Here is a 14,683-nt window from a genome sequence, read left to right as displayed (position 1 = left end):
GGGGGCGCCCAGGATACCAGTGGTATCATCGCATATCTATGCGAGGAAGAAAAGGCGCCCCAGGTATCCCTATCCTCTCCAGATGAAGAGTCAGCTGCAGCGCTCACCAACTCAGCTGCATGTGCGAAAGCTCTAGTAACCACCGATCGCGGATAGAAACCTCTACCCTCAAATATCCTCGCATTCCTATCAAGCCAGATGTGATATGCCACGTGAGCCCATACTACTCCCCTGTCTGCCATGTCGACTCTCCGAGCTGAGTCCCTCACCTGACTCAAAAAGGCCTCAGTAGAGATGAAGGACTGGCGACGAGTCGCTACGAGGCCCCACACCTGACGCGTCCGCGGGCATGTAAACAGAACATGACCGATGGTCTCCTCCTCCCCCGGGCATCCCTCACAATCAGCTGGTATCGGCACCCCCCTCCTCGCCAAGGTCCCTCGGGTAGGTAGAATGCCCCATGCCACCCTCCACAGAAATAGGGCAACCCGTGGGTGCACACGTAATCGCCAAATCCAGCGACCCTCCAGCCGGCGTACAGAACCTATGTCCACTGTCGCCTGGAGATCACTAACTGTAGCTCTCGCCCTCCCAGTCGAGCTCCATACCCTCCTATCTGTCATCCCCTCAAGGGGTATAGGTGTGGCCAGTACCCTCTCGGCTAGGTCGTCACCGAAGAGGAGATGGATCCGATCAACATCCCATCTGGGCTCCTCGGACACTAGAAGATCGCTCACTCTGCTCCCGGCTATAGCTCCCGGATCGAACATAGTGGGCCATCTGGATAGCGATAATCCGGCCAACCATATATCCTCGACCACATCAATACTGCGACCATCACCCACCGCCCAAGAGATACAAGGAAGGACCCGAGGAGCTCGGGTGCACATCTCACGCCAGATGTAGGAGCACTGGCGCCCTGGTCTGAAGGAGTCTCCAGCACACCGCTCCCCATACTTCGCTCTCATCAGCCTGCTCCACAGCCCATCCGGCTCCAGAAGGAATCTAACCACATGCCTCGATGCCAATGCCTCCCGTCTAGTAATAAGGGAGCGAATGCCCAGCCCCCCGATAGCCGTCGGCTGACAAAGAACCTCCCAAGCAAGCAGATGAATGCCGCCTCCCAGTGCTCGCCCACCCCAAACAAACCTCCGCATCCATTGCTCCAAATGCTGTAGACATGCTATCGGAACCATAGTGTTCGAAAGCAGGAACAAGGGAATAGAGCTCAATACTGACCTCACCAATAAAACTCTGCCCATCATGGACAAGGCGCTCGCCTGCCACCCCTCCAGTCGCTGTCGGAGTCTGAGCTCCACCCCGGAGCAGTCTGCTCGACGCAGTCGCCGACCGGTGATGGGAACCCCTAGATACCGCATAAAACCGTCCTGCTCCTCAATCCCCAAAATCTCCGCGATGGCTGCCTTCACCTGAGGATCAATCCTCGGACTGTAGGAAATGGACGACTTTGCTAAGTTGACTCCCTGCCCGGAAGCACTACAGTACTCAAAAAGGATCCTCCGGATTGTCCCTGCCGTCCTCGTACTCGCACGTGACATCAAGAAGCAGTCATCAGCAAATAACAAGTGGGACAACTGGAAAGTACCTGACCTCGATGAGTAGGGCTCCAGCTCAGGGGTCTCAGCAGCATGTCGAAGAGCACGGGATAAAGCATCCGAGCAAAGAATAAAAAGCAGAGGTGACAGCGGGCAACCCTGCCGCAAACCCACAGAGGACCCGAAGAAACTCGTAGGCGTACCATTCACTAAAATAGCAAAGGAGGGGTCCCTGATGCAACTCAGCACCCATCTGATCCACTGGTGATGAAACCCAAAAGCCTCCAAGGAGTGTGCCACAAAGTGCCAGTCCAATCTATCATACGCCCTCTCCATGTCCAACTTAATGCCCATCAACCCCCGCCTACGTGGGGCCTGCTTGAGATCACACATAAACTCCTGAGCTATCAATATATTATCTGAAATACTCCGGCCCCCAACAAAAGCCCCCTGCTCAGGACTAATCAAGTCAGTCAGTAACCCTCTCACTCTCCTTACCAGAATTTTGGCTATGATTTTGTAGAGGGTGGTGCAAAGGCTAATGGGCCGAAAATGGCTCGGCTCTGTAGCATCCTGCTTTTTTGGAATAAGAGTAATAAGAGTCTGTTTCCACTCACTAGAAACAGTGCCTGAGCTAAAACACAACATGATATCCTCTGTCACATCTGTCCTAACTATATGCCAGTACCTCCTGAAAAAAAGAGGGGGGAAGCCATCCGGCCCGGGGGCCTTATCCTCAGCTAAGGACCAAAGGCTTTCCTGAATCTCTGATACTGACACCGGCCTGATCAACTTATAATTCTCCTCATTAGAAACCTTCCTGGACGGGGGAGGTTGGGTGGGCAGCTCCCCCCCACCGGTAGGCTCAGTCCATCTAGATTTGAAGAAGTCCTCCAATATCCTCCTAACCAAAAGAGGGTCATCAGTCAACTGCCCACCGCTCTCTCTGATGCTATAAATCCTGTTCCTCTGCCGGCGAATAATAGTGGCCTGATGAAAAAACCTGGTGTTACGATCCCCCTCCATAATCCACTGAGCTCGCAATTTTTGTCTCCAAAAGGTCTCCTGCTGTCGTAGCAATGAATGATGCATAGCCAACTGCGCCCGGAGCTCAGTCTGCTCCTCCTCTGACAGCCCACCATTCTGCTCTTCCCTTTCCTGAATAGCTGCAATCAAACCTTCAGCCCCTTCGATCCTCCTGAAAATATTCCCCACCTCCACCTTATTCCATTTCCGCAGGCGTCGTTTGGTCATCTCAAGCCTACGTGACACCCTATGAATAGCATCCCCACGAACGGGCACCTGCCAAGCTTCCCTCACCACCTCCCAAGATTGTGGGTATGAGAGCCACAATTTCTCAAACCGAAATGGGCCACAACTATGGACAGTGGGGGAAGTACATACCAATAAGGGGCAATGATCTGACGCAATCCGTGGCAGATGACATACCCTGAAATCAGGCCAGCTCTGAACCCACCCAGCTGTGGCGAAAACCCGATCAATACGCTCCCATACCCTAGCACGACCCAGTCTGTTGTTGCACCAAGTGAATCGCGGCCCGGAGAACCCCAGATCCACCAATCCATTACCCATAATGAAGTCCTGAAACTCCCTTACCTCCAGTTTATTCGTGAACGGTCTACCTCCCCTCTTCTCCAAGTGGCTGTCAATACAATTGAAATCCCCGGCCACTAGTGTTGGATAACCATGCTGGATAAGGCTACCTACCTCATCCCATAAAATTCTCCTCTCCTGATAGTCAGTACTAGCATAGATAGCAGAAAACACCCATGGCTGCCCATTCCCCTCCGATATAATCATCACAACATTCTGATTACATTCATTGAAGACATCTAATTTGCAACCATTCAACCGCCACATGACAATAATACCTCCTGACAGTCCACGTGATTCAATAGCATAAAATCCCCATGAACTGGGAATCCTCCTTCTTGCTTGTTCCAGGCTTCTACCAGAAAGTCTGGTCTCAAGGATTACACAAACGGTTGGTTCATGTGTATGAACTAACCTCCGAAAAGCCGGCCTAAATGACGGTTTCCCGGCACCCCGGCAATTCCAAACAAGAATCTGCATATCAATTGTTAGAGAGGGAGTGACAGCCCTCCCCTAGCCTAGATCCCTCAAAAGAAGCCTCCCAGCCTCGCATGGCCTTCTTCACCTTGGAAGCAACACGTTGATGGGCCGCCACAGTGATTTGCAGACTCTCCGTCTCAGCACCAGATCCACCTTGTTCACCCAGTCGACGACTCACAGAGCCACCTTCTCCCGCTCCTCCGCATGGTTCCTTCCTCACCAGCCCCTTCTCCCCCGCCTTCCGCGATGCCAGTTTCTTCCCCTTCTTCCGGGTGCTGTCAGTCTGCTTCACTCGGTGATCACCTCCAACCCCCTTGCCAATGTCATCCGGGACAGTGGGCTCCTCCTTAATAGCCTTCGCCTCATCTTCCCGAAGACCCTGATCACCTCCGGCGCCGCCCTGGGATGTAGCCGCCACCCAGTCCTTCCGAGGCTCCGACCCTGCAGCTTGCTGCAACCGTTCACAACCCCTGTTTTTGCCATTCGTGGCTATCGGCTCACCCACCATCGGCACCCACAGATCGGAGGGGGGTATCGGGGTTGGCTCGATGAAGCTCGGGCAGTGTCGTCGCCGGTGGTCAGCACTGTCTCCCCCAGCTTCGGAGTGATTAGTCTCAGGGAAAGGGAGAGGAAGGAAACCTGAGAGACCCCCGTCCGCCCGACTCGGGCCCGCAAGCCCCATCTCCCCTTGGTGTCTTGGGCTAGCGGCGGGTTTGGATAGCCCAGCATCAAGGCCCACAGCCTCATGGACCATTGTCCCCTGGGCCTCCATCACTCGACCCAGTTTATCTCCCGAAAGCCCATCAGCCAACTCGCCGAGTTGGACCGGCTCAGACTCAGTAATAAAGGGAGGGTCAACCAGGCTTACCTCGGAAGAAGAGGCCGAGTCGCCGCCGTTGGTGTCCACCGCCGGTGCTTTCCCCCGGTCAAGCGCAACCACCATCTTCCGCCCCTCGATCCCCGCCGGAACCTCGGCTAGCCGCTGGTTGCTCGACGAAGCTCCGGTCACATGATTAACAGCAGGTTGACCTCGGGTTGGTTTTGCCCCCAACCCAGTAGTCGTCTTCTTCGCCGGCTCCCCATCGATAGGTTTCGACAAGTGGATCCGGTTGGTCACCAGCCACGGCCCATACGTTGGCCGCAATGGACGGTCACGACCCACATCCACATCCGCCGGAGTCTGTGGAAGCGCCCCCTTGTCTATCAGCCCTTGTAACCCTCCCCCTTCCGGTGCCGGACCCTGAGGACTGCAGCTATCCCTTCCATGGCCGAGGCACCCGCACTGGTAGCAAACCCCAGGCAGGTTCTCGAAGGTGAAGGCCTGCCAGATCAGCTCTGAGACCCCTTGAAGATAAGTCCCTGGCCGCAGTGGGGTTAGGGCATCCAGTTCTAGTTTGACCCTAGCATAACCTAGCCGCCGCCTGCCGTCCGTCGTTGCGTCTACCGCCAATGGTCGTCCGGCTACACCAGCAATGTCGAGGATTGACTCCCTATCCCAGAACTCGAGGGGAAGAGCTGGCAATCTCACCCAGGTGACAACCCTTGACACCACCTGGACTCCGGCCACAAAATCGGGCCGCCACTTCTCCATGGCAACGAGTTGCCCCGCTACCAGCCATGGGCCACACTGTAACACCATATCCCGCTCCTCCTCCTTCTTGAAGCATATAGCCAGGTGGCCCGCCGCCATAGGAAAGCCCTCGATCCCATTGCCGATCCTCGCCCTATAATGAATCTCCTTCACCATCCTATCCACCGGAATCGGGCGGCCAAGACTTCGTGCCAGAAGGGTTGTCGACGCCCATGTCTTCCGGGCTCTATCGATCCTCTCCTGGGGGAGCGTCAGTACCTCCCTGAAAACCCTCTGGTTCTGCCGGAGTTCCGTCTGGGAGATCTCGAAGGTGGTCCACTGCGGCCGCCGCGGGGGGCCTGGACCACCGCCGACCACAGGGGCTTGACATACCCTTCTAGTTTGTCCATCAGCCGCCGATCCCCACTCCCCCCATTCGCTCTGGTCCCAACCACCTCCTTCCCCTTCTGGTTCGCTGCCGCCGCCCGCCTGGTCTCCGCCACCTCCCCGCCGCCGCCGCCGCTCATCTTCTACCTCCATCTGACTTCCCCTCTTTCTTTAGAACCAGAATGAATAGAGACTATGGGTGCTAGAGTGGGAGCAGGATCTCTTTTTTTCTCCAGGAAATTAAATGCATTAATTTCAACTAAACATGAATAGATATATCTGTGGAAATCAGAAAATCAAATATTTGAAAACTGAGATCGGGCAAAGAAGCCTATAATGTTGATCCCATGTCTTTAGCCATGTAAGATGTCATCCAATTAGCAGTACTATTAGCCTCTCTGTAAACATGTGGACGTCAATAGAGAATAATGAGTGCATCATTCTCCACAATCATGTAATAGTGGATGCCAACCACTACGACTAAGAGGTGGATCAAAAAGCTATTTGACAACACTCAGAGTCACTCTCTAAATAAATTTGTGAAGCCCCCAATATATATATATATAGCATAATTTAGTCCCTTTCAGGCCGCATGCAATTGTGCCATTGGAACTTTCATATTAAAAATCCTAATACCATCTGCTACAATAAATATACCAGTAGCACTACAGATAACAAAGCCTGATCTACCAGGAGATTAGAAGCTTGATCGCTTGCAGTGAACTAAAGGAGTTTTATCGCTTGCAGTGAAACTATCTCCAACCATCAATTGGCCCTTATGTAGGATTTAGGACATGTTTGGTGTTGTTCTTACATTCAAAAAGGAAAAATAAAAATTGGAAGCTAGCTTTTACAAGATTTTTATAAAAAAAAAAACTTTTTATAGAAGCACCATTAGATAATACTACTAACTGTTTGGCACCACTATTAGAGAAGCCAAAAGTACTTCCTAGAGTCCAAAAAATATTTTTGGGCCATATTTGAGCTTAGAGCAGCCTGGAAGGGTATAACCTATGCCAGGCGAATTCTGGGTGTGGATCGCATTCTTCTAGAGAGGGATTCGGCTACGGTCATCTAGTAGATCCGCAGTCGAGGACGTGCAGGAGAGGAGCAACCGCTGCTCCACGATATTTGCAGATTCCTAAGGAAGTGCGGCTCTCACCAGGCCACGAACGTCTACAGGGAGGCAAACGATGCTGCCGTTTAGGTTGCTTTCTATGCGGCTCACCATGCTAGATTTTTCGTTTGGTCATATTATAGCTCAGTGTCGGAGACCTTATGTAGTATCTTATTTTCTGATTTTATTGGCCATATTTACACCCGGGTGTGAGCCGCCATTGTACCAATATATAGAGTATCTTTTTGGGAAAGTGCACTATTGATTGAAAATCACAAAACCATCCCCTTAAGCAATGCCAAATGTGTAGGATATTATGGCGTTGAGCTTGGGGAGCTATTAAATGTGGATAGGAGCCTCCTCATGGTTCCCTTCCAACTCTTCTCTAGTCTCTATCCTTTCTTATCCTAATTCAATCTTAGGCCAGCTTGACTGAGCTATTAGGAACTATGAGCATATGGCAAGGCACCCCTAGATTCAGCTTATGCCAGCAATTTTCAATTGATGCAACAACAATTAACATAGTAAACCATGCACGTAACCAATGAATGAAAGGAAATTATGCGCTTTTTATATGCCCTTTGTGCTATATAATGTACTCTTTTAAATTATTTGATAGTGATGGCTATGTCAATGTTATCGACATGGCAAGATACTCCATAGGAAGGGATCATTACCTATTTCTATGCTCTTTCTTTGAATATTTTGTGGAATTGGACCTCTCCGCCAAAGGTTTGAGTCTACTTGTTGGACTTTGGATTGGTAGGAGACGTAGTCAAAAAACACACCACCACATTTGCCATGGAGCTTGTGACTTTGCCACCCAGCATTGAGAAAATCTCAATGAGGTGCTCAATGAAGTTGGCCAACCATCTGGCCAACTTGCATCCACTCCGGTCCATGTCGGGCTTCGCCGACCAATTACAAGTCGGTCAGCACCAGTCCTAATGATTATTAATGCAATTGCTTGATAAATATTTGTGATATACGACTTATTTAAGTCAAGGATAGATCAAGTTTTGAACATGACATCAATGTGACTACTAGCCTAGCTACCTTCTCAATAGTCCATTGTGCACCAGACAAGGACCAACTCTACCAAATTGTCCTGATTTGCTCAGGCTGATTCAATTATATCTGGACTGGACCAATAAAATGGAATGTGCCAACTCAGTTAACCTACTTAACCACTATTAGCAACAAAAGAAGCTAGTAGTTGATGCATGATTTATTGCAATAACTGGCAGGGTGCCATGCAAGATAACAACACCTAAGTCTTATAACTAAGACAATTAAGAATTACTAAATGGTGTCCTTGAACCAAGCTTCTTTAATGGTGATTGGAAAGAGATTGTTGTTAACTAGTTTTTGTAGTTGTAACTGTAAGATTGGCCTTGCCAGCACCTAAAAGGCTGGCAGTTGGCTTCTCTTGAAGTAGGGTCATGCCTTTTAATAATTAATATAGTGTCCATGATTATAAGAAAAGGTTATAAACCAACTCATTCCCCAAAACGAAAAGCAAAAATCAGCTTAAGTATTGAGCTTGGACTTAGAAAACAAGAAATCATTGGGCTATTTTTTGTTAAGTCTGTCCCAAAAAAATCATTGTTAATTACTTCAGAAGGAAATCAAGGTCAGAAGGAAGCCCATGGGTTGATATTTCAAAATTTGTTTGGCCATGCAATTTTCCAAGCGTTTAGGTAAAAAGGAATTAATTGTCATTGGGAACATGTTCTTCCCATGATCACCATTGCTTAAGATTTGGAACATTTTTCTCATTCTTTTGTTTCTTCTTGTTGTATAGTCGAGCTTTTTTTTTTATGAAATATAAAAGCCAATCCAAATATATGAAGAAACAAAGTTATTCAAAGAAGAGAGAGGGATTCGTACCCTTGGTAGATTGTTCTTGTAATCTGTACTGGTTACAAATATTGGTTGAGGTGATATCTTCTTAAAAATATTTCCGAATAATATATATAGCTTGGGTGAGAGCTGAGAGCCATTTTTTTCTCTTGAAATGCTATCGTTGTTGATTAAGCCACATGACCAAGATCTAAATTACATTAACTCAAGTTCCTTACTCACATAGCTGATGAGATGCAGAATGGAAGCACAACACTAATCCTAGTTACTATCAGTTTGTTATGTCATATGCTGTTAAGCTCATATATATGATGCAGTTGATGGTTAATTAGAAATCAGTACCCAACTATACTAACCACGGAAAATTAATGAAAAATTTCAAAGCACAAAACACATACACTTTTCTTGGAGAAAGGGAAAAGAAAAAAAACACAGATAATGCCTTCAGCTTTGGCTTGATGGTTAATTAGAAATCAGTACCTGGGGAGTCGGTCAGGCTTGTGAGTTTGTGGTATAATCGTACAACAAACATCTACATGCAAACCATTATTTATGTGCTATCATAATTATAACAACAATATACCACAGTGGCCATATGTGAAGTAATCATTGGTTTAAGAATGCAATATCTATTTTCTGTATTATATTTTAGGTATATTTTAAACACTATCAGGTATATGAAAACATCACTGGAACGTACGCTACAGTGTATGGTATAACAAATCTAAATGCAATTTATCTTTCATAACCATATTATTTTGTTGTTATGAGTCATTATAACAATTATTAGAAGGCTACTATAACTTAGAGCTAGAACACCTTACGACAAGAAAATCAAGCATTGCCAATGCTTTTTAATGGCTATACCGATGCGAATAAACGTTCGTAGTTTTATTTCTAACGCTTTCTAAAATGTCGCAAAAGTGTCGGCTATGCTACCGTCAAAAACTAACTTTACAACGCTATTAAAGGGTCGCTAATTCTTGACGCTCATAAGTATCGCTAATTATTGACGATTTTCAAAAGAAAAAAAAAAGAATAATAGACACAGAGTATCCAGAAAAAAGTCTGTTATAACACATAATGATATGGTTCAGAAATGAGATAATTTATGAATAATAACAATGATTTTGGTTCACGCACCATGTTAAGGATACAGCCATAATAGCACTATTCCTCTACAATCATTGCATGGACCATCTAAATATTTGCATTTGCCATTTCATCTCAGAGGCTGACGTTTCTTTCACTTTTGTTATGCAAGCATAGTTACTTTCATGCGCATGTTGTCAGCGAAAGAATATTAACAAAACTCATCCTTCCAGAGGCAAGCAAAATTATTGGCATGGTGTTCCTCCTATGAACAAAGGAGAAGTATATGTATATGCCTAGAGACCAAAGAATGACTGGGTTTTACTGCAAATGCGCAACTGAAAAGTTATAGTCTAGAAGCAAGTCCCAAAGGAAAATGAAGGCCCATAAGATTTGAAGCAACGAGCTAATATTCTATTCAAAACATTCTTTTAGATTTTTTCCCAAAAAGATAAAAAGACATATATTGAGATTTAAAATGGCCTACACACACTATAACCCATGGGTTTATCGGCCTTTAAAAGGTACAAAAATATTCTGTAGGAATCAACTCTTGTGGTTGGATGGGACCGGGATGCGGTGGGTATGGAGTCGAGGAGATCGGAAAGGAGATGCAAAAATCATTTGAAGATTGCAACGCCGCTGAAAACGTGGGCTCCGGACACTAGCGGAAAAGAAATACGCCGCTGGCTCCTGCGACGTGAACCCATGCATGATGGGCTGGGTCAGCTAGTTAGCCGCTAGCTATCTCTGAGAGGCCTGGGTTTATGTCTCTCTCTACCCATAGCCATAAATGCTTTGGCTGATCTACCTCACGAAGTGAAATGGGCATTTAATGTAATATTACGTGGCTGGTTGATCTACCTCACAAATCAAATGGGCATTTAATATAACATTACGTATGGAAAACCAACACAGAGTCGCAAGGAGATTTTTGGGCAATTTATTTATTATTTATAGTAATACTTTAATATTTTATATATGGATTGCTTGGGTCGGGTCTGAATTCCGTAAACCTAGATCTGACCTGAAAATAGAACTGGTCTAATTTTAGGACTCGACCCGGCCCTGCGGATCCTCCAATTTGGATCTGGATTGGGTCTAACCAGGTCGGATCGGGTCACTAGTCAATCCGACCCATTTGCACCCTTATCTCATCCTCATCACGTTTTTTTTTTTTCCCCCTTTTTCTGGTTTGGTAAGACCCCATCTCATATTGATCGGTCAAACTTGGTTCGATTACCAAACTTTTACCAACTTGATAAGCTGACACCTTTAGAGACTTTGGTCCATATTCCAATAATGGCAGCAAGTTCAATAAAGCATCTAGAATTCCAACCAAAAAATATCCATATTCAACAAAAATAAGTTACGCAACGTAGATGACATGTGTTATATCTATCCTGTCTCATCGTATTCATATTTTTAAATATAACTAGTTAATGATCGTGAGATTCCTCTTTCGGGTGCATTTGTGCATCTGCTTTTCTTTTGGTGAAATTTTGTACAGCTATTTTTAGTAGTATAATAAAATCAACAAATTCAAGCCTACTTGTTAGGCTGCTCACATATCACCAAATAATGGACCCTGTGCCTTCTTGTGTCATTCCTATGCATGAATTATTCTGCCTCTATTCTTCTAACAATATCAATTTCATATGAACATTTTTGTCCCCAGCTTTATACTTAAATGGACCTTTAAGTCTTTAACCCATGCCCCTCCACCTAGAGGCCAAGTTAAGGGCAATTCAGTCCTTCTGCAAGCTTGGTTAACTCTAACCATGGTTCAATCAACAAGCGGGAAGATTAGATTTATACGGACATAGAAATTTATAGAAATTTTTATCTAAGTATAAAAAAATAAAAAATAATATTTAAATATGGAAGCTTCAAATTGATGCCTTCAAATCATTTAAATGAATCTTTCAGTCCAAGAATGCCTATCGAGAGGTTAACGGGGCTGCAAATTGGGTGGTCTCGTATGTAGCTGGCTACTTCAGAAGAATTTTTCGAGTAGATGAAAAAAATTATCTAAAGCGTTCCGAGATTTATTATTTTTTTAATTTTTTTTAAATGTATTTATATTAAAAATATACGAATCTGTTGTAGCAAAAAAAAATAAAAATAAAAAAATAAACGAATCTCAGAAAGCAAAGTAGGCTTTCCGCAGTCTTGGAAAGATAAATATGCTTTCAAAGTTTCATCACCGAAAAGCTTATTTCTAAAGAGCATCAAACCTATGCCATGCCTCATTCAGTGGAGATAATTTCTAGAAGAAAACTGGTGCCCGACACTGACTAAAGGAGAATAAGATGCAACCTTATCATTTAGGAACAATCTCTTGCTCGTCCTATAAAAGGAGTTGGAAACAAATGAACTCACAAAATCATATCATTCTAGCAATAGCCATTGGAGATCAGGTTAGAGCTCAAACAAAAATGGCTTCCAGATCCCATAAAACCAGCCACCGCCGCGTCAAGTTCTACAACGATAGCCAGGCCTCCGTCGATGCCGACCGCACTTATGTTTCGAAGATGGAGACACCGATGAGGCCTTACGAAGGGCCTCGCTTCCCTGGCCTTCAGTCCCTGTTCAAGCACAAGACAGCACAAACCTTCAATGAGGAGATTGAGAGGCCTGACGAGTATCGCCAAGAAGGGAACATCGACGAAGAGGCTAGTGAATTCATCAAGCGCAAACACCGTATCATGGAGCTTCAGAAGCTCAACTCTTCGAAGGTGTCATAAACGATGCAAGAACCACGACTACCATCAATACCTATATATGTATACAGCTATGTTCGTGGATACTACGTTTACTCGCTTGCTTTAGCTCAATGAAGGTGTCATAAATAATTAGCTATCTGTATTGAATAAATGAAACTGGAGAATATATATTTGTAGTTTGACTACTGAATAAATGAAAGTGGAGAATATATTTACAGTTTGGCTACATTTGCTGTCTTGGTTCAACATCTCTACTAAATCTTTTGGAGGAGATTCTTTGGAGCAAATTCCTTAAGCTGTATTTGGTCTCCCTTGCTCTCTTGCCGGCACGACTGGATTCCGGGGGGCTCGGCAAGGGCTGGTCCAAGGCGAGGTTGGCGTCCAGCTTCTTGGAGAGGGTGACGATCTCGTAGGAATCCCAGAGAGACTGGGAGAAGTCCCAGTTGGATTGGGATGCCTCGGAAGCCATGGTGATGGCCTCCAGCTTGAAGCGGGAGGGCTTGCGTTTGAAGTGGTTCTTCTGGGCGTCCGACTCCTTGGTGGGTCTGGGGTTGCCGCTCTGGGCGTGCCAGGCTTGGGCCACGGCTTTGAGGAGTTCGAGGTCTTGGTCATCAACATGCTCTGGTTTTCTCATGGCCTCCGGTTTGGTGGATGGAAGAGATTTTTGCGTGAAAGGAGGAGAGAGGGAGGCTTTTGAGGGAAAGGGAACCCTCACGTTTCTTGGGTTTGGGGGATAAGGCCTTTTGCATGCGTAAAAAGGAAAAAAAAAATAAAAAGGTTGGTTCCTCTATGGTTTGGTCCGGTCCAAAATGTGAACCACTATTACATGGTGAGAAAGATGATATGGCTCGTTGTGTATTTAATGTTGCTAATTGGATTGGGCATCGGAATTTTAACAGGGAGGATGAAAAATAGAAATGTGGAAATGAAGAAATACCATGAGAATGGACAATATTAGGTTGCACCCACCAATAATGTGTGCGGGGCTGGTAATTGATCATGTCCCTATTTGATTAGACTTAGCCAAATCCAATTCTTTAGACTCATGGAAATATGACTTGCCAAAAAAATCAGATTGGATTTGGAATTATAAATAATATATTTTGCTATACCAAACTGACCTGACTTGACTCATGGATTAATCCGGTTTGTAAAATAGGTCAAATACTAGACGATCTAACCTAGTTAGGCACGGTCCGATTAATCCAAAATGTCCAAAAAATTGAAATCTTAACCTCTTCATCGCCCACTAAAGGTGAATACTTTCGCTATCAAGGTTTACTATTTATAGGTGGAAGATTCAATTACGATTGAATTGCATCTAATTCTAAATGACGTTCGTGGTGCCATTCCATATATAGGATCACCCCCAAGTTTGTCTACTCGTTATAATCTCATTACACATTTTTCTTATTGACACAACAAATAGTGGACTTTTCTTTAATTGGACTGAAAAAACCTACACCCAACTCAAATGCATTGAGTTGGAGGTCATGCTTGAATCTAGATCCCATCCGGCCCCAATGACTTGATAGGGTCTCAAATATTTTTTATGGACTTAATCTAGTTTAACCAGATTAGTCAATAGATCGGGTCGGAAGCTAAATTCATGACCCAAAAGAGAATCAGGTTAAGCATGAATCCTGATGGTATTGGTCTAAATGCAATCTAATTGTAAGCATGGTTGCGAGGCATACTCAGAAGTGTCCAATGGCCCCATGTCAATAAGTGCCTCGATCTACAAGTGATACCTAGAGGGGCATGATTCACAAAGTCAATTGTGCAACCATAGGTATGCGATGTGTTGCTGGAAATTGGACCCGGGGGCGGCCGCGAACCGAGGAGGAGGAGGAGTTCTGGTGGGAGAATCGGCGGACGGCGGTTCGTCGTCTGGCGGCGTCCTCCGGGGGGGTCTGTGAGCGAGAACGGTGGGCGGTGGATCGTCGGCGTGCGGCTCCTTCCGAGGGAACCTGCAAGAAGCCGGTGGCCGGGCTTTCCGGCGCCGGCCCTCCGATGCCTAAGTCAGAGGGGGGCCAATGTGTTCTTGGAGGAAATAGTATGAATCAAAGTTTTTTATCTGCCTACCAGCCAGCCCCCCCTCTAAAATGGAGTGGTTCTCCTTTTATAGAGAGGTGCTGGATTACCTGTGAGATGATGGAACGAGGTCGTCGTACAGTTTGAGCATGCTGCACGATCAGGCGAATTAATGCTATAGTGGGAGACCACGTCGGAGTTAGAGAATTGTCCCGGCTGATTGAACACTGCCGTGCTGATTTGC

At 45.9% G+C, this 14,683-nt stretch overlaps 1 protein-coding gene across 1 annotated transcript; it reads right to left on the bottom strand.

The window, feature by feature from the left end:
* Positions 1 to 12,628: 12,628 nt before the first annotated feature.
* Positions 12,629 to 13,039, bottom strand: LOC103700616. The gene has a single exon (XM_008782530.3). It carries the CDS (start codon positions 13,037 to 13,039, stop codon positions 12,629 to 12,631), a length of 411 nt encoding a protein of 136 aa, XP_008780752.2.
* Between the last annotated feature and the right edge of the window lie 1,644 nt (positions 13,040 to 14,683).

The sequence above is a fragment of the Phoenix dactylifera genome, chromosome 14 (assembly GCF_009389715.1).
Source record: "Phoenix dactylifera cultivar Barhee BC4 chromosome 14, palm_55x_up_171113_PBpolish2nd_filt_p, whole genome shotgun sequence".
NCBI classification, from domain to species: Eukaryota; Viridiplantae; Streptophyta; class Magnoliopsida; order Arecales; family Arecaceae; genus Phoenix; species Phoenix dactylifera.
Note: the sequence above shows the minus strand (reverse complement) of the source record. Positions and strands in the feature narration are given on the sequence as shown.

What these genes read in the sequence shown, in the direction of transcription:
- LOC103700616 (XM_008782530.3), bottom strand. Translation starts at nt 13,039, where the DNA reads ATGAGAAAACCAGAGCATGTTGATGACCAAGACCTCGAACTCCTCAAA.